The sequence below is a fragment of the Myxine glutinosa genome, chromosome 4 (assembly GCF_964187855.1).
Source record: "Myxine glutinosa chromosome 4, kmMyxGlut1.1, whole genome shotgun sequence".
Classification (NCBI taxonomy): Eukaryota; Metazoa; Chordata; class Myxini; order Myxiniformes; family Myxinidae; genus Myxine; species Myxine glutinosa.
This window is the reverse complement of record NC_136264.1, coordinates 147,741,723-147,761,475: the sequence shown is the minus strand read 5'-3', so window position 1 is coordinate 147,761,475 and position 19,753 is coordinate 147,741,723. Positions and strand designations below refer to the sequence as shown.

At 50.9% G+C, this 19,753-nt stretch overlaps 1 protein-coding gene across 3 annotated transcripts in view; it reads left to right on the top strand.

Moving 5' to 3' along the window:
* Positions 1 to 19,041, top strand: part of LOC137425352 (uncharacterized) — a 97,968-nt gene extending 78,927 nt beyond the window's left edge. For all 3 annotated transcript variants that reach the window (XM_068113689.2, XM_068113690.2, XM_068113691.2), the window contains 2 exons: positions 18,388 to 18,473; positions 18,630 to 19,041. In XM_068113689.2, coding sequence (XP_067969790.2) covers positions 18,388 to 18,473; positions 18,630 to 18,773 — 230 coding nt within the window. In that variant the 3' untranslated portion in view covers positions 18,774 to 19,041. The remainder of the gene's footprint in view (positions 1 to 18,387; positions 18,474 to 18,629) is intronic.
* Positions 19,042 to 19,753: the final 712 nt, after the last annotated feature.

Sequence of the window (19,753 nt, the reverse complement as noted above, 5' to 3'; positions counted from 1 at the left end):
AACTGATCTGTCTGACATCCGTAGAGCGCGAGCGTGCCGTACCGCTGACCGAGGAGGGCTGGCCTCCACAGCTTGTCGAACCCTTTCGATGTTTTCCGGGGTCCTAACGGTTCGATCACCTCCCCTAGCTGCTCCCGGCCTCACAGATCCAGTTGTCCTGAAGTTTTTTACCCACTTCAATATTGTGTTTCGAGACGGAACGGTGCCACGTCGACCAACATTGAAGTGAGTACGAAATCTGCGCTGTGTAAGCACCACCGAACTACCCGTTTGAATAAACGTCTCAACAACAAAGACGCGATGTTCAATCGTCCACAGCTCCATGGCTACTGAAATGGCGCCTAACAACGAGTAACCAACAGCCATCACGCATGCGCTAGACCCCCCACTTGCATTGTTACACCCAATTCAAACATGAATTACATTTTTAAAATGTCTTTGTTACAGTGTATTAAATGGCATTATATATGTAGTCTTCAAAAAAAATAAAAATTGAAATGCGACTAAAAATAACTGTGTACGAGTTTTCTGAAAATCGTCACACCTCCCTGACGGACCCCGTATATTTAAAGCTAACCTAAGAAACACATTCATGACTTACCTGTATTCATCAGCGCTACTTTTTTTTGGTTACTTTGACTTGATTAATTGAGATCGAGATCGTGATATGGGCAAAAGAAAATATGCGTCGTAAAAACTCGGCCGGAAGTCTAAGGGAGGTGGTGTATTGGGGGCACATCTGCTCTGTGAGGTTGCAAGTTCGACTTCCCCATTTGTTTTTGACAAATTTGTATTGACCTTCTCTTCCAGCTCTAACTGATAATTTAAAATAAATATAAATTTGTGTTCAGTTCCTTTTTATTTATACACAATATATTTGGCCGCCCTCCCCCACCATCCCCCCCATTCCCCATCCACCCCACCACCATGCACCCCATCCCCCGCCCCCCACGACCACCAATACACTGTCATCACGACTAACCCCCGCCCACCATTTCCGCCATCCCTCACTCCCTGAGAATGAAACGACGTGTGATGAGGCGCGGAGCATGCCGAGCCACGCTTGTAAACACAATTCTGGAAGGACTTCAACCATTTTGGGATTCATGTGGTCACAAAAGTGACTCACATAGGCTTCAAAAATCCAGAGAATTGTGGATTTGACATGCAACTATCTCAACTTGCATCCCTGGAAGGAGTTTCTCGTGAAGAAGCACCACATGACAATTCTTCAGAACATGAAAATTCAGTCGAGGTAATAGTAAAGTGTTGAAGGAGCTGTGCTCCAACTCGAATCGAAAGAATGGACGTGACAAAAAGCTGGAATTCGTCCGCGTTTCTTTATTGGATCAAATCAACTCGGGTACTCTGAAAAGCCCGTTTATCGGGCAGCATTATAAACAAGCACTCGAATATCTCATGCCGGAGCATTTGCCCTTAAAAGGCGCGACTGGGCGTGTCCGGGAGACCTGGGCGAGTCTGGACATGCCCGGGAACGGCGCGACTGGGTGTCGCCGGACGGGCCGGGCGTGCCTGGGCATGCCCGGGAACGGCGAGACTAGGTGTCGCCGGACGGGCCGGGCGAGCCCGGGAAAGGCGAGTCCGGGAAAGGCGAGACTGAGCGTCTCCGGGCGGTCTGGGCGAGCCCGGCACAGCGATCGCTCCGTGGTTGCTCCTCGGCAGGTGTAAGGCGATTGTGTATGTTCAGCGGCAACCACTACACACGCCCCCCCAGAATCGACTTGCACCGGCAGGGTCAATTTAAGGGGGGTCCTGATGACCCGGCCGAAGCGACCCTTGGAGGGTCGTGGGGGGGGGGTCCGGTGTGGGGGTGGGTGGTCGAGCGGGAGGCACCGTGGACGGGGGGTGGCCTCGCCGCGGAGGAAGGGCCAACCGAGGTGGTTGGTCGATGTCCACGTGCGCCGGCTTGAGGCGGTCCACCGAAATCCGGTCCGACCTGCCGCCGACGTCGATGACGAAGGACTTGTCGTCCCGTCGCAGGACCCGGAAGGGTCCGTCGTACGGTGGCCTGAGTGGCGCCCGGTGTGCGTCATGACGCACAAAAACGTACTCCGCTGTGCGAAGTGCTGGGGGGACGTAGGCCTGGCGGTCACCGTGGTGGGACGTTGGCACGGGGACAAACCGTCGGGCAGTCTCCTGGAGGTCCGAGCGCTGGCGAGCTGCGGACCAGGGACTGGTGGCGTCGGGCACGAATTCGCCCGGGACGCGTAGCGTCTCCGTAGACCAGCTCGGCGGTGGACGCCCGGAGGTCCTCCTTGGGGGCCGTGCGGAGGCCCAAAATGACCCACGGTAGCCGGTCGGTCCAGCCGCCGTCCTGAAGGCCGGCCATGAGCGCGGCCTTCATGGAACGGTGGAACCGCTCGCACAACCCATTGGCTTGGGGGTGGTAGGCCGTGGTACGGTGGAGCCTGACCCCCAGGTTGCGGGCGACCGCGCCCCACAGCTCGGAGGTGAACTGCGGCCCGCGGTCCGAAGAGATGTCCACCGGTGCACCGAAACGGGCGACCCAGGTGGCGATGAAAGCCTGCGCCACGTCGGCGGTGGTGGTGGAGATGAGGGGAACGGCCTCCGGCCACCTGGTGGTCCTGTCCACCATGGTGAGCAGGTGTGTGAAACCCCGTGATGGGGGGAGGGGGCCCACCAGGTCCACGTTGACGTGGTCGAAACGCCCTTCGGGCACGGTGAAAGGTGCCAGAGGGGCCTGGGTGTGTCGGTGGACCTTGGCCTGTTGGCAGGCCGTGCAGGTGCTGGTCCAATCGCGGACATCCCGTCGAAGGCCGTGCCAGACGAATCGCGCCGACACCAGCTTCTGGGAAGCTTTCCGGCCCGGGTGGGAAAGGCCGTGGAGGGAGGCGAAGATGCGGCGTTGCCAGGTAACGGGCACGGTGGGGCGAGGCTGGCCTTGGGAGACGTCGCAGAGCAGGACAGTGTCCGCGAAGGGGACGTCGGCCAGGCGGAGGCCCGTGTCCGCTGCCCGGAGGGCTTGCACCGTGGTGTCGGTGGTCTGGTCAGCCGCCATAAGCGCGAAGTCCACGCCGAGGTGGACCGCATTCGCGCTGGCCCGAGAGAGACAGTCGGCCACGGCGTTGTCTTTGCCGGCGACGTGCCGGATGTCCGTGGTAAACTCCGACACAGCGGAGAGGTGGCGCTGCTGGCGGGCCGACCACGGCTCCGTGACTTTGGCCATTGCGTAAACCAACGGCTTGTGGTCGACGAAAGCTGTGAAGGGTCGGCCCTCCACGAGGTGGCGGAAATGGCAAACGGCCAGGTGTAGACCGAGGAGCTCGCGGTCAAACGTGCTATATTTGAGCTCGTTCGGCCGGAGTTGCCGGCTGAAAAAGCGAGTGGCTGCCAAACCCCGTTCACCCATTGCTCATGTACGGCGCCCACCGCGTAGTCGGAGGCATCCGTGGTGAGGGCGATGGGAGCGTTGAGCACCGGGTGAGCGAGCAGTGTTGCGTCGGCGAGGGCCCGCTTTGAGCTTGTAAATGCCGCGTCCATGGCTGTGGACCAGACGACGTCGTGTTTGGCCGGCTTGCCCCGGAGGGCTTCGTAGAGGGGCCGCATGAGCTGAGCAGCGCAGGGCACGAAGCGGTGATAGAAATTCACCATTCCGAGGAACTCCTGCAGGGCCTTGATGGAGCGGGGACGCGGAAACGCGGTGATGGCCTTGACCTTGGTAGGCAGCGGCACGGCCCCGTTCTTGGTGATGTGGTGGCCCAAAAAATAAACGGCCGTCATGCCGAAGTGGCATTTGGCCGGGTTGACGATTAGGCCGTGCTCGCTGAGGCGCCCGAACAGTGTTCGGAGGTGGAGGAGGTGCTCGGCCCGGGACGCGCTGGCGACGAGGATGTCGTCCAGGTAGACGAAGAGGAACGGCAGGTCGCGCAGCACGCCGTCCATCAAGCGCTGGAACGCCTGAGCCGCGTTCTTGAGGCCAAATGGCATCGAAGGAATTCGAATAAGCCGAACGGCATGATGACGGCCGTTTTTGGGACGTCGGCCGGCCTGACAGGTACCTGGTGGTATCCCCGTATCAAATCGATCTTCGAAAAAATGACCCGTCCTGCCAAACGGGCGGAGAAGTCTTCAATGTGCGGGATCGGATACCTGTCGGGGGTGGTATAATCGTTAAGGCGGTGGTAGTCGCCACATGGGCGCCAGCCGCCCCCCGGCTTCGGTACGATGTGTAGTGGCGAAGCCCATGCGGTATCGGAGCGCCGCACGATGCCGAGGTGTTCCAAAGCGTCGAACTCGGCTTTGGCCACGGCGAGCTTGGCTGGGTCGAGGCGGCGGGCTCTGGCGTAGACCGGCGGGCCCGTAGTTGCTATGTGGTGCTCGATACCATGTCGTACCGCGACGGCCGAAAACGTCGGCCGCGTGAGGGCCGGGAACTCCGCGAGCAGGCGAGCAAACTCGTTCGCCGCCGGGAGGGCGCATGCTAGCTCGGTCGGCGTGGAGCTGCTCAACGTGCATGCCAGGGAGCTCAAGGTCTCGGCGTTGACGAGGCGACGCCGTTTGACGTCAACCAGCAACCCGTGTGCGCAGAGGAAGTCGGCGCCCAGCAGAACCATGGGCACGCTTGCGGTCACAAAAGTCCAATGAAAGCGCTGGCTGCCGAAGCAGAGGGTGACGTTGCGCGGGCCGAAGGTGCGGATGGCCGATCCTTTGGCCGCCACCAAGGAGGGGCCGCAAACCGCGGACTGCCTGTCCTGATCGGAGGCGGGTATGACGCTCAGTTGGGCGCCGGTGTCACACAGGAAGCGCCGTCCGGACGCTTTGTCCCTGATAAAAAGTAAGTTGCCCGTGTGGCCGGCGCTCATGGCTGGTAACGAATGCCGGCCCGGCCGTTTCCCGACTTGCCGAAAGTGCACGGGGGTCGGCATGTCCGGGCCTTTTGTCCGAACCTGGCATGGTAGTAACACCACGCCTGGTCAGGTGTAGGCCCCGGTCGTCGTGTTGGAGGCGGTCGGCGCGGCGTAGCGGCCGCCAATTGCGCCGGCAGTTCGGCCGCCGCCCGTGCCGGGTGCTCGGGCGCCATGGGTGTTGCTTCGGACGGCGGCGGGCTCCAGGTCGCTGCCCCGATGCGTTGGCCTGCCGAGGAGATCTTGTCGGCTTCCCTGGCGAGGGCGCAGGGATCCGTGATCTGCGTGCTTGCCAGGGCGAGGCGTACCTGGCTAGGCAGCTGACGGAGGAACAGCTCTTGAAGAAGAAAATCCGGGGCGTGCTCCCCGAGCAACGAGAGCATGTAATCCATTCGCTCGGACGGGCGCGTGTCGCCGAGCTCGGGCAGGTCGAGCAGGCGCCGTGCGCGTTCCGCCGATGAGAGGGCGAAACCGTCGAGGAGGAGCTTCTTGATCGCGCCATACTTGTCAGCGGCTGGCGGGTGCTGGAGGAGGCTGAGGGCGCGGGCCGCGGTGGCTGAGCCGAGTGCTGCTACCACATGATGGAAGCGGGTGTTGTCGTCGGTGATGCCTCGCAGGGCGAACTGGGAGTCCGCCTGGGCGAACCAAACCGCCGCGTGAGCCTCCCAGAAGGTAGGCAGTTTGAGGGCAACTGCCGTGTCCACTGTCCATGTCGGTAGGTCACCAATGAAGGAGCTGTGCTCCAACCCGAATCGAAAGAATGGACGCGACAAAAAGCTGGAATTCGTCCGAGTTTCTTTATTGGATGAAATCAACTCGGGTACTCTGAAAAGCCCATTTATCGGGCAGCATTATATACAAGCACTCGAATATCTCATGCCCTTAAAAGGCCGTCGTTTGCCCTTAAAAGGCGCGACTGGGCGTGTCCGGGAGACCTGGGCGAGTCTGGACATGCCCGGGAACGGCGAGACTGGGTGTCACCGGATGGGCCGGGCGTGCCTGGACATGCCCGGGAACGGCGAGGCTGGGTGTCGCCGGACGGGCCGGGCGAGCCCGGGAAAGGCGAGTCCGGGCATGCCCGGGAAAGGCGAGACTGAGCGTCTCCGGGTGGTCTGGGCGAGCCCGGCACAGCGATCGCTCCGTGGTTGCGTCCTCGGCAGGTGTAAGGCGATTGTGTATGTTCAGCGGCAACCGCTACAGTGTCACAAGCCACGTACGTGTGTGCTACGACCTCTGTGGTTTTATTTGCCATCTCGCTACAATCCTCTCGTAAGAGCGACCGAGCAGTTAGACTCTTGCAGCGATGATCAGTAAATGTACACGGTTTTACACGCTGATGTTTTACACGCAAATGAAACTGAAGCCACACTACCTGGTTTACTTGTATACTCTACGTCGCAGCATGTACTGTATGGTACAATTGATTTGGTACATCACATATATTTACAATTGTCTACACTTCTGATAATTGTATGAATGTTGTTTGGGGTGTATTTATCAACTTGAATTATTATTCGGATGACATTTGGTTTCATCCAGTTTCTTCCTCTGCATGTGTTGGGCAATTTTTACCAGATCTTCAACATTTGCAGTGAAAGTCGCCGGGTTAATGCCTTGTAAACCAGACAAAATACTTGAAGGAACCCTTTTTCCTCACTGTTGGTTCACCCATAATCATACTAAAATATGCCATTTGTGTCTGCCCGTCTGTCTGATGAATTTTTGATGCCAATACATTCCGTCCTTACTTATCCCATCTCAACCAAACTTTGACAGGGTGACCAAGGGTCACATAATGAAAGTTGTAGCACATTCATTTTCCCCCCTCCCCAAGGGGGTTTTCTCCCCCGAGCGGGTTTCCCCACCATTTCCGTCAATGGGTTGTGTGTTGAGGTGTATATCTATGTTAAATTAGCTTTATCATGGCATTTTTCCAAATAGAAGATTTATTGTTTTTGGCGTTTTTCCAAAGATGCTTTGAATAACAAAATTAATGATAATCCCATATTATTAATGTTATGACAAAATAATATAAATACTAATAATGTCCCACTTCCGCAAGGCGTTTTTCCTGCTGTGATAATGTGTATAAATAGCTTATAGTTAAAATGGCGTTTCCGTGTGAGCAGCAGCTTCTACAGGAAGTAAAAATATTATAAACCACAAACACGTATGATTAGCTTTTTAAACAGTCGCTAATGCTCTATAATACTAAATGAAGAAATTTGGAGGAATCCCGACATCTGTGAAGTAAAGTTTACTTACAGAACTGAGTGAAGATCTACTGTACTCTATATAACCCACATATGTTGGGTTAATAACATGGCCCTTTCTGCCGCTACCGTGACATTTTTCATAGCAAACTTTTGAAACTCGCTCCTGCTGTTTCATATGAAACTGAAAGGGAGAAGCTTTGGTTATGCTCATTTACCAAGCAGCTAGCTGGCGCTTGCCAAGCCAGCTGTTCCTTAACGGTTATTAATGGAGTGCTTGCTCAAATTCTTAAACCACTTGGCGATCTCTTCACAAGATACTTGGTAAATGAACACACACCCAATGTTCTTGAGACCAGCCCATTGATCGACTGTAATCTATATAACCCAAAGAGGAATGACCCTTCCTGCCCCTCCCGGAGTCTGCTAGTGCAGAAAATACCATTTTCCTACACACCCTGTTTTCCTACACACACCTTAGTCACACTCGTGGCAGCTGACTTCTCTGTTTGCTGTCAATGACGTCACATATTGATGATGGAGAAATTATTCTGAATATTAATCAGATTCTGAATCTGAATATTAATTAAATAATAACTAACAATTGATTGTCCCCCCCATTTATACATCTCAGGTGCCATTTGTAAACTGTTTTTGTGCACCTTAATAAATAAATAAATAAATAATAATAATAATAAATATATAAATATTGTTACGGAAACGGAGTACGGCACTCCCCTTAGTGGGGGGTTAATCCCCCTTCTATTTTCACTGGCCGTCTCCGCTCCTGACGCTGCACAGCTACCTCCGGAAAGGCAGGTGCGCAACCCCGTTCGCGTCCGCGGACAGATGTTAATTGCCGAGCGGTTTAGCAACCGCGGCACGAACTATTAACAAGGACTGACCCGATCCTTAACGTTGGCCAAATCGTGCCACAGGTATTCAATTGGGAAATCACAAAGACGAAACGGATGTAAAGGAAAGAAAGGCAAGGTAGGAAGAACAAATATAATTTATTACTAACTCTTTACAAGTCAAAAAGAAACCAAGGAGAATGGAAAAATAAGAAAATAACGACAGAAAGAGGGACGGACCAGAAGGACACTGCAACACTAGCTTACCTATGGCAGTCTTACTTAAACCCAGGGACAAGACAAAAGACAGACTACAAGCACACTTACACGGGGGATGATGATAGGAATGGCAGGAGGTGGATGGCTGGAGGGAGAGGAAGGTTCAGCTGGACGCTGGCCGGAGCTTAATCCCGCACGGGACGTCGGGCTGGACCTCGACGACCACCGATGCCACCGATGCCACCGATATCTGGTTCCCGCTTAGCAGCGGGTCGAAGCTGCGTGGTGGAGTCAAAGCTGCGTGGTGGACTCAAAGCTCATCTCATCTCTTCCCATCCCATCTGAGGTGGGGGCGTCCCGCCGCGGGTTATATTGACCACACCCCCGAACCTTCGCGAACCTCCTCGAGCGTTCTCTCCCCGCCCTCACAAGCCAAACCCCTTGTACTTGGTTGGTTGTTCGGGGCTGGCTCACTCCTCCCCTCTATGACGAGGTGGAGACACGCCTTTCTTCTCCGAGATTACCTCGTGGCTAATGGAGTCTTGCGGCGAAGAACACAACCCCAAAGCAGCAGCGGCGAACGCCGCCTTGCTGGCAGGTTTTCGGAGGCCATGGGGATATTTCAGGGGATTCTACCTTATTTCACTTCGGTGTAATGCAGTGTCAATTAATGGAAGACAGAGCCTTAAACTAATACACATAATAAGGAGATAACTACTGAAAAGGGAAATCTATGATTTGCTACGTGATTGTATATGGACTAACTAAGGGACGACCTATGACCTTTACACACAACACGGAGGGTGATATTTACACACAAAAAAACACAATTCTCAAATCCACAACACTGCACCCTCATCCTCTTAGGCACGTCCCGGGCCTATTAAACTTTTACTTAGTGTGACACGTAGGTGTAGTTCCCTCTACATTTAACCTGACCCTGAGTGTGACAGTTTTAAAACACAAATAAGTATGTCCCTCTGCTGCATTGCACCCTATCTAACAGATTTACGCCCACAGCTAACCGAATTGCGGAATTGTCTTCAAACTACACATTTACGGTGGGGAGCATTATTTACAATTGACGCTAATTGTATTTACAAAACTAACCCAGGACCTGTGATTGTTATTTTGGGGGGGAGACAGCCTGCCCTGCATCGACCCACCATAAAGCACCAAAAACGCACCAAAACACCATAAAGCACCAATCAGTGCACAGTCACCACAGTTCATAATAAAAAAATAACCAAACCCCTGTTGGTGTCTTGCTCTTCGGCTCCCTCTGCTGGCTATTGTCGTTCTTCCAGATGTTGTCTTTCTTCTTTGCTGGCGGCCTATTTGCAATCATAAAACAAGCACAGAACTTGTCCATTGTTTTTATTTATGGCCCACAGGGCCGACTAGGAGTGGTTCACCTGTATGGCATAGGTGCCATGTTACCAAGGTCCGCCAGCAAGATCTCGGGCCATCATGGCCGGTTCCAGCAGAGGGGCCATGCCCCAACCCGTGGGGTCCATGAGTGGTGCTCAGCCACAGACATGTGGTCCATTAGTGGTACATCGATGCAAGCAGCTGGTTGCGGGGGTTCTGGCACACAATGGCGGATTCCCGCACGCTCCCCTCGGTGCCCAGAGAGCACGATCCATGGGTCGGGGAAGGAAGACAGAAAGGACAGGTGAGCGAGGGGTAAGGTCACAAGGGTACACATCAATAAAGGCAATGCAAGGCGAGGTGCGTCTGGAGACTGAGCGGAAAAAAGCTCGTTCCTACCGTACGTCACCCCCCCTGTTACCTACTCTACCCTTGCCCTTACCCCATATTTACAACGATTTACACATTTACAAATTCGTCGCTACCGTCACGTCTTCCCCACATTTCCCCTAATACCAAATTCGTCACCACAATCCCTCTAACCAAAATTTGCCATCACCAATTCATCATCAATCCTCATAAGGAAGGAGAGATGGAACACAACACAATGTCACACCCACGTCATGACGCGTCTCACAATCCAAACATTTGCACAGAAAAATAACAAAAACAACCATGGCATGGTGTGGAGCTTTGTCACCTCAGGTGAGTGGATGCAGATGGTGCGAGGAGACTTCAATCCTAACTATCCTCTAAATGACTTTAATACACTTTACACTACCCGGGGTCTTTCCCTGCCAAACCATTGGCCAACTTACTCTATGCGGTTTTAAGAACCAAATCCCATTGACCAAACTGTGGTGCTTCATCAATTTGGGGTCTCACTCCCCCGATTCAACTCCCTGTGCCTTTGCACAATTTCAGGACTGGGTCGTGTGGCTCTCCCAGCAGATCTACCCACCTGCACACCTCCACCACTGTAGTTGCCTCCGAGCTTACCTGCTCCTTAACCTAACCTATCTAACTGGGGAAGGCCCTCCTTTCCGCTTACCCCACTCGGTGCCCTCTCTGGCACTGGACTACCCGGGTCCGTCCTCCGGATCCTCGGGCCCCATCCACAACAACTCTACCGGCTCCCAGAGCCCACCTGCGGCCTCACCTGGCCGACATCCTCACAGTGGTGGAGTGCCCATTCAACTACACATACTAACAGGCCACACGCCCAGCCATTTCCACGTCACTAATGCACCCATCCAAACACCATTCTTCCACACGCACCACAGATGCCAATATCCAACCACAATTTACCTACTCCCTCTACCTAACTCTTAAACTACCCTCCCGGGTACTCGTGATGGGGTCCATCCTCCCCACACACACCTTCGCACCATGCACTCCACCCCACAGTTTCCACCATACTCACTCCCTACCATCCATTCCATACTCCATATATTCCACACTATTTATTCCGTACAACCATTCTCCATACACCTGTATTTGCACACCCGTGCCATCACAGCTGGTGCTTCCTGCACCCTCCTTCCTCCCAGGCTTCCTCAATCACTCAATACAATGCACAATCAATTATTCCTCATACGCTGCTTCATACACTTCCACGCTCAATACAACTCACAATCACCTTTTCACAATACACTTCTGAGTACACTTTTGCACACACACACGGCATCATCTGACCTACCTGGTTTCCTGCTAAAACTCGCGCTTCCCCGTCGCCCCTTATATTATTGCGCTCCCTCGTCATTATAATCCAACTACCCTCTCTATGTCCCCACTACCTGTCCAATGTTGCTACTTACCTTACCGTTACCTGTGGTCCTTTCTCTAGATCCCTACCATTTTATCCTAACCCTCCCGGGCTAGTTTTCACTGCCAAACCCCATAAAACTATTGCTCCTTTGCCCCCGCATGTGAGGGATGGCAGAATTGCCATCCCACCACATCGGGCATCTTCCCCTATAAATTTTGCTCATCAAATTTCAACCAATCAAAAATTTTCCAATCACAGATCCCTATCCCTACCAAATGTCCTTTAACTTGAGCCTCGGTGCGTCGTTACATTATTACACAGCTCGGCTCTGCACAGCCGAGCAATGAATGCGGGTGGTTTGGTCGCCTGTAGGTTGAATCCGTCCGGCATTCACAATTCTGGGGAGGAGGCTTCGTTGGGCCGAGATTCCACGCACCATCTCGGCGCGGCACCTTGCGGTCGCCGGCTCGATGGCTCAACCTCGCCCGGTCGGAACCCCGCCCCCGCCAGGGGGCACCGTTCCGGTCCCTTCGACCTGGCCCCCCTCCCCCGGAATTGCGCCGATCGTCGCTCTGACGCGGCACCGACCATTCAGTGCGGGACCCGGCCCGATTCGTGCGCGACGCTCCGCAGAGCGACGCGCTTACGGTCCCGGCCGGTCCTCGCTGCAAACAAAACGCACCGCGCCCCGAGTGCTCGCATCGGCTATCCGTTGCCCTAAACGCTGCCCCGGTCAACGTCGATGCCTTACTCGCATGCTCACACGCATACGCGACCCTTTTCACACTCGCAAAGCCCGGCGTTCCAACGCCGCCCGTACATTCCACACACTCCGTCCATTCCACCACCGCACTCCCTGTTACACACCACATCTCCCGCGCACACTCGTTGTTCGCACACTTCGTTCCACACCTCTCCTCCGTGACGTCCTCCGTAACACTCACCATGGGTGTGCACTCTTGCATCCACCCACTAACGCGCTCCGATGTGCCCTCCCGCACACGCGCCACAACCAACTCAGGTGTGCTCCCTCGCACACGTTCGACCATTCCAGGTGTGCATTCTCGCACACTCTTGCCGTTCAGCCCATACGTGCATTCTCGCACCCGCTCCACCACCAACTCACTGCCCGAGTCACTCTCACCCTCCCACGTACACTCTGTCGTGCATTCCCGCTCGCACTCGGTTTCACTCCCACACTTTATAACACACCCACTCGCCGACGCACACTTTTTTTTTCACAAGCGCATCATTTCCACTCACAGGGGACCCTTCACCAACGCCCGGGTGCCATATTGACCCCAATCGCGCGACAATTCTCTTCACGCCAAACATCCTCTTACAAAATCTCCCGGCACAACATACAGCCCATCTCACCTTCGGGGTTCTTCCTCCTCCCTGCACCTACACCTGCAAATCTTGAAAGGATTATTAAGCACAGCATCGTGATGTGAGCACGGACTTTGTACAGTTTCCATTCCTTCCTCCAACTGCTGGGCTACCTCCGTCGTCTTTTCAATTTCAATTATACCCACTACTGCTTTTTCTTTATTCACCACGACGACCGCTGGCTTTATTAAAATTCCCTCTTCTACCTCAGCGGTCGCCGGCTGCCCCATACCCCGGGTCGCGATTTCTACCCCGGTCCAGTTACCTGTGCTTTTCTCCACTTCGCCCAACCAGTGCTCCTCGACCCGCTTTACCTCGTCGTGCACCCTTGGAACCCCCTCGCCCACCATGCGATCCATGGTCTCCCCACATTTTTGCATGCAGTCACTCATTCTATCCCCAATTTTGCCGATTCGCTCCATTTTGCTTCCTAGCCTCCTGATTTGATTTCCCATATTGCTTAACCCGTCTCTGATTTCCGCCCTTGATTTGTCCCCCTGCGGGTTGAGGGACGCCTGCATTTGTGCCATAAATTGCTCCATGAGGGCCTGCATTTGGACCACCCCCATTGGCGCAGCGGGCGCGGCTACCGCGCGCTCGTGCGAGGTGCCATTTTGTGCGCCTGAAACCTCGTGCGCGAGGGCGCCATCTTGCGCACCTGATACCCCCACAACCACATCCTCATTTCTCTCCTCCTCCCTCTCCCCCATATACATTTCCCTGGGGTCCTGGGTTGATTCTAACCCCTCTATCTCTCCCACCGGCACCCGATTGCCTTGACCATCCATGGCACGATTTAAAATTTAGGATGTTATAAAATAAAATTTTGGGCCACTCGTAATTTGAGCGCGCTAAGCGCTTCAGGTCCGAATCTCGCTCCTGGCACCAAATGTTATGGAGACGGAGTATGGCACTCCCCTTAGGGGGGGGTAATCCCCCTTCTATTTTCACTGGCCGTCTCCGCTCCTGACGCTGCACAGCTACCTCCGGAAAGGCAGGTGCGCAACCCTGTTCGCGTCCGCGGACAGATGTTAATTGCCGAGCGGTTTAGCAACCGCGGCACGAACTATTAACAAGGACTGACCCGATCCTTAACGTTGGCCAAATCGTGCCACAGGTATTCAATTGGGAAATCACAAAGACGAAACGGATGTAAAGGAAAGAAAGGCAAGGTAGGAAGAACAAATATAATTTATTACTAACTATTTATAATAATAATAATAATAATTCATTTATTTTGTATAGCGCTTTTCCAGAAGCCCAAAGGCGCTTTGACAGAGTGGCAAACATAATGCATAACAATACATGAAAACAACAATTGCAAAAAGACAACAATCAATAGGGAAATATTTAAAGCAAAAGGAGGGAGAAGGAGAAGAGATAGTCAGGGGTTAAATGCTGTGGGTTGAATGTTGAATGCAGTGTTGAACAGGTGGGTCTTTAGTGATGTTTTGAATGTGGTGAGTGAGGAGGAGTCTCTGATGGTGTGAGGTAGTGAGTTCCAGAGGGTGGGAGCAGCGATGGAGAAGGCCCTGTCCCCCCAGGATCTGAATTTGGTCCGGATGGAGGGGGTCAGGAGGTTGGTACCAATATATACAGTCATTTACAAGTCAAAAAGAAACCAAGGAGAATGGAAAGATAAGAAAATAATGACAGAAAGAGGGACGGACCAGAAGGACACAGTGCCTACCTACCTACACACAGTAGGACACAGTGCCTAGTGCCTACTAGCTTACCTATGGCAGTCTTACTTAAACCCAGGGACAAGACAAAAGACAGACTACAAGCACACTTACACGGGGGATGATGACAGGAATGGCAGGAGGTGGATGGCTGGAGGGAGAGGAAGGTTCAGCTGGACGCTGGCCGGTGCTTAATCCCGCACGGGACGTCGGGCTGGACTTCGACGGCCACCGATGCCACCGATATCTGGTTCCCGCTTAGCAGCGGGTCGAAGCTGCATGGTGGAGTCAAAGCTGCGTGGTGGAGTCAAAGCTGCGTGGTGGACTCAAAGCTCATCTCATCTCTTCCCATCCCATCTGAGGTGGGGGCGTCCCGCCGCGGGTTATATTGACCACACCTCCGAACCTTCGTGAACCTCCTCGAGCGTTCTCTCCCCGCCCTCTCAAGCCAAACCCCTTGTACTTGGTTGGTTGTTCGGGGCTGGCTCACTCCTCCCCTCTATGACGAGGTGGAGACACGCCTTTCTTCTCCGAGATTACCTCGTGGCTAATGGAGTCTTGCGGCGAAGAACACAACCCCAAAGCAGCAGCGGCGAACGCCGCCTTGCTGGCAGGTTTTCGGAGGCCATGGGGATATTTCAGGGGATTCTACCTTATTTCACTTCGGTGTAATGCAGTGTCAATTAATGGAAGACAGAGCCTTAAACTAATACACATAATAAGGAGATAACTACTGAAAAGGGAAATCTATGATTTGCTATGTGATTGTATATAGACTAACTAAGGGACGACCTTTGACCTTTACACACAACACGGAGGATGATATTTACACACAAAAAAACACAATTCTCAAATCCACAACAATATATACAGTCACGTGAAAAAGTAAGTACACCCCATGTAAAGTTTTGACTTTTTCAACATATTTCAACATATAGCTATTTGATCTTCATTTCAACAATATTGATAGATAAAGGTGATATAATATAACAAATATCATGAAACATTTACATTTTGTAGTCAATTGTATAATTTAAATAAACATAAATGCAAATTTCGCATGTGGAAAAAGTAAGTACACCCCTACAATTATCACTACTTCAAATACCTAAAATTAGAATCAGGTGCACCAGCTCAGGTGCAAATGATTAGAACATCGTCAGAGAGGATCTTGGAGGAACCTGTCTTATTTAAACCTCAGACATTTAGTTTGGTTTGCTCTTTGTTGTTGAAGTGTGCGGCGTCACCATGCCCAGATCAAAAGAGCTCTCTGATGCCTTTAGAAAGAAGGTTATAGATGCCTACGAGTCTGGGAAGGATTTAAAAAAAGATCTCCAAACAATTTGAAATCAATCATTCGACTGTCCGGAAGATCATCTGCAAGTGGAGAAGATTCCAAACAACTGCCAACTTGTTCAGGCCAGGCCGCCCCAGCACGTTCAGCCCGAGAGCAGACCGCAGTTAAACCCGTACAATTCTCGAATCAACAAATTAATTTATTAAAACCCTCCTAGGAAAGTTTAGCTTCTGAATAAATAAATTAATTGATTAAGGAACCAACTACTAACACCAAAAGTGCCAAAGGAATTTATTTCATTCCAAAATTGAGAGAGCAAGTCATTTTGTTATATTGTTGGGGGTCATATGGGTTGGGGGTCATATTGTTGGGTGTTTGTGCCAACAGGACTCACAAACGTATCTGTTGGCAACACAAACTAACTGAACAGAAAGATAATAGTCTGACCAGTTGAGGATTCTTAAACGTGGCCTGTGGTCTCTCTCATGACTAAGAACAATCTCTTAGCCTGTTCGTAACCACAAAACCTCAATTTCTTCTCCACCACCGCATCACCTGCCACCCACTCGTGGCTGAATAAGCACGGCAGAGACCAGAGGAGGCTGTCCAACTCACCAGATGTGACCTTACAGGAAGCAAAAGAGATGAAGCCAGGGTGGACACAACGTTGTAAAGACCACCTGATCAAGCGTTGAGAAAAGCAGAAGAGGAGGGCAAAGGTTGAGCAAATGGGAGGGTTTAAAGGGCACAGGTGGTGATGGTCGGTTGAGGGGAGGGAAAAGCATTTGCGGTTGTTGAGGTTGTTGAGTTCCAGTTGAGGTCCCAAAACTGTTGGTAATCCTTTTAGCAATCTAAGATAATGTTAAACAAATAAAATAATAAACATGATTTTTTAAAGGAGCCTTTAAATTGACCTTCACATCAGTCTATTTTTAATCCAGGCAGGATGAAGGAAGGACTCTCTCGAGTAACATTAGGAGTATTGGCACACTTACACAGTGTGTGTTGGCGAGAGAGTTTGGGCGGAATTTCTAATTTGTTCAGAGTGCTGAAGATAGCTCACCTCCTCTTCGCATATCACAATTTAATAATACCCTGGGACGTTTAACGTCCACCAATTGATGCCAGCAGACAGGACACCCAGCTTAACATCCATCTGAGGGACTTGCAGTCTGTAACATAACTCCCCACCTGCGAAGCACCATTTTGACAGTTTATCATCAGGTCTGGAAACCAACCCAGACTGGATGTCTGAGGTAAGTGCACTGCATCTGCACAAAGCTGAGAATGAGTTTCCAAAATCACGTTTGCTTTTTAGCTCACCTGGAACGAAGTTCGGGGAGCTTAGGCGATGGCTCGTCGTCCGTCCGTCCGTAAACACTTGCAACTTTTTCTCCGAAACAGCTGAAAGGATTCTGACCAAATGATATTTGTTGTGTTGTGACTAAAGTTTGTCCACGGCATTAAAAAATGTGGGTCTAAGGGGGTCTACCGGAGGTCAAAGTGGATCCAGGTTTGACCCCCAAAATAGGAATTTGCTTTTTTCTCTGAAACTACACAAACTATTTCGATGAAACTTGACCACAACCTTCATCCCCCATGATGTACCGAAGTTTGTTTACAGCACTAAGAAAATCGAAGTCTAAGGAGGTCAACGGGTGGCCAAAGTGGGTCCAGGTTTGACCCCCAAAATAGGTATTTGCTTTCTTCTCAGAAACTACACACACAATTTCGATGAAACTTCACCAAAGCCTTCATCTCCTGCGATGTATCAATGTTTGTTCACGGCATTAGTAAAATTGGGGTCTGAGGAGGTATACGGGGTTGGAGGTGGAGGGGGGAGGTGGGGATTGCCCCCCAAAATAGGTATTATTTTGTTTGTTTGTTTAAAGTCTTATGATTTTCTATAAACCATTGAAATTAGTTGAAAATACCTTTAGTCAGCGCAGTATACTGTTTATTCTACCAGGTGAGCACCAGGGGTATTGCCCCTGTGTTTGTTGTCTACAGTCTCGTGTGTTCTGCCATTCTTGTTCAAAATGTAATGATCAGAGCATGAACCAACTTCACGGACGTGTTTGAGGATATAGATGTCCCCCACTGATGTGATATTAATCACATAGTTTGGAATGCCACAGGTAGGATGGACGGACAGACAGTTGGAGAGCAGACCTTTAGTCCCGTCCGTTGAAACCAGTAGGGGACTACTAAGAACCGTCGTGATGAAGTGTTGTAATTGAACCTAAACTTCAAGAGCAATTAAAAGCAGTTGTATCCCCTTTGTAGAAAGATACCATTGCTTTTAACACTTCCTGTAGAATATACACCTGAGGAGGAAATAAAAGTAGCCATTAGCCATTTGGCAAGAATAAGAGGGGAAGGAAAGTTATTTCTGCCAATACAAAGACTTTCTGACATTTACTTCATTTGTGCAGCTCTTGAAACCTGACGGCAGTGGAAAAAGTTTTTTTTTTTGATATGAAAATAAAATGTTTTTTGTGTAATTCATTAGAATCACAACAGGTGTATTTAGACTAAGACTGCGGAGATGGATAGGTAAGTACGTTTTATGTTTTTGTTTTATGTGAAAAGGTAATGAGCCACGAAGCTTTGATTTTGGTCTTTGTTTTGATGGATAAAAGATGAAAGTAAATGATTTCGGGTTACGTTGCTCATCATTTCACCTGAAAAACATGTTTTTGGAACAGGTCTCGCAGTAGGCTTTCTGCAAATTCACCCAAGCGGGGCAAGTGCTGAGAGTCTGCGTGCTTATTTGCTCAACCTGAAAGCAAAGGTGAACCTCCCCTCAACCGACCATCACCACCTGTGCCCTTTAAACCCTCCCATTTGCTCAACCTTTGCCCTCCTCTTCTGCTTTTCTCAACGCTTGATCGTGTGGTCTTTACAACGTTGTGTCCACCCTGCCCTCATCTCTTTTGCTTCCTGTAAGGTCACATCCGGTGAGTTGGACAGCCTCCTCTGCTCTCTGCCGTGCTTATTCAGCCACGAGTGGGTGGCAGGTGATGCGGTGGTGGAAAAGAAATGGAGGTTTTGTGGTTACGAACAGGCTAAGAGACTTACTGGCCACGTTTAAGAATCCTCAACTGGTCAGACTATTATCTTTCTGTTCAGTTAGTTTGTGTTGCCAACAGATACGTTTGTGAGTCCTGTTGGCACAAACACCCAACAATATGACCCCCAACAATATGACCCCCAACCCCAACAATATGACCCCCAACAATATAACCCCCAACAATATGACCCCCAACCCATATGACCCCCAACCCATATGACCCCCAACAATATAACAATATGACTTGCTCTCTCAATTTTGGAATGAAATAAATTCCTTTGGCACTTTTGGTGTTAGTAGTTGGTTCCTTAATTAATTAATTAATTAATTCAGAAGCTAAACTTTCCTAGGAGGGTTTTAATAAATTAATTTGTTGATTGGAGAATTGTACGGGTTTAACGAATGAATCATTGTTCTATTGCTATGTTCACACATTTTTCAGACCATGGTTTGAATGAGCATATTTAACGATGGGTATTAAGATATTTGCGTCAACAATAGCGATCAACTACTCTCAGACAGCACGACGAGCAACTTAACTTGTTAGTAGCACATTACGAGGAACTTTGATGCAGGAGAAGGCTGTTAGGTCCATCAAGCCTGTGCAATGGTTGCCAACATATGGTTGTTTGTCCATGCTCAGTCCTTTTAAATGCTGAGCCTCAAGCAAGGAAGCACCAAGTACCATTTTATGTCTCCGCAGGGGAAGTCTCCAGAGGCATTATGTTTTTCGGCTGTTTGTCCGTCCGTTCATCTGTGATGGGTTTTCATTACCGAGATAACTTAAGAAGGGCTGAAGGGAACCAAGTCAAACTTGGTACAATTATGTATAATGATGCAAATATTAATTGATTAGATTATGGGGTCTGTTAAAGAACTTTGTTGTGACCTCTTGGACACATCTCAGCCAAAAACTCTATAAGACTCACTCAAGTTAAATATAAATTTATTAATCTCTTGCAACGAACAGTTTCACGAAGATATAGTTATACATTACAATC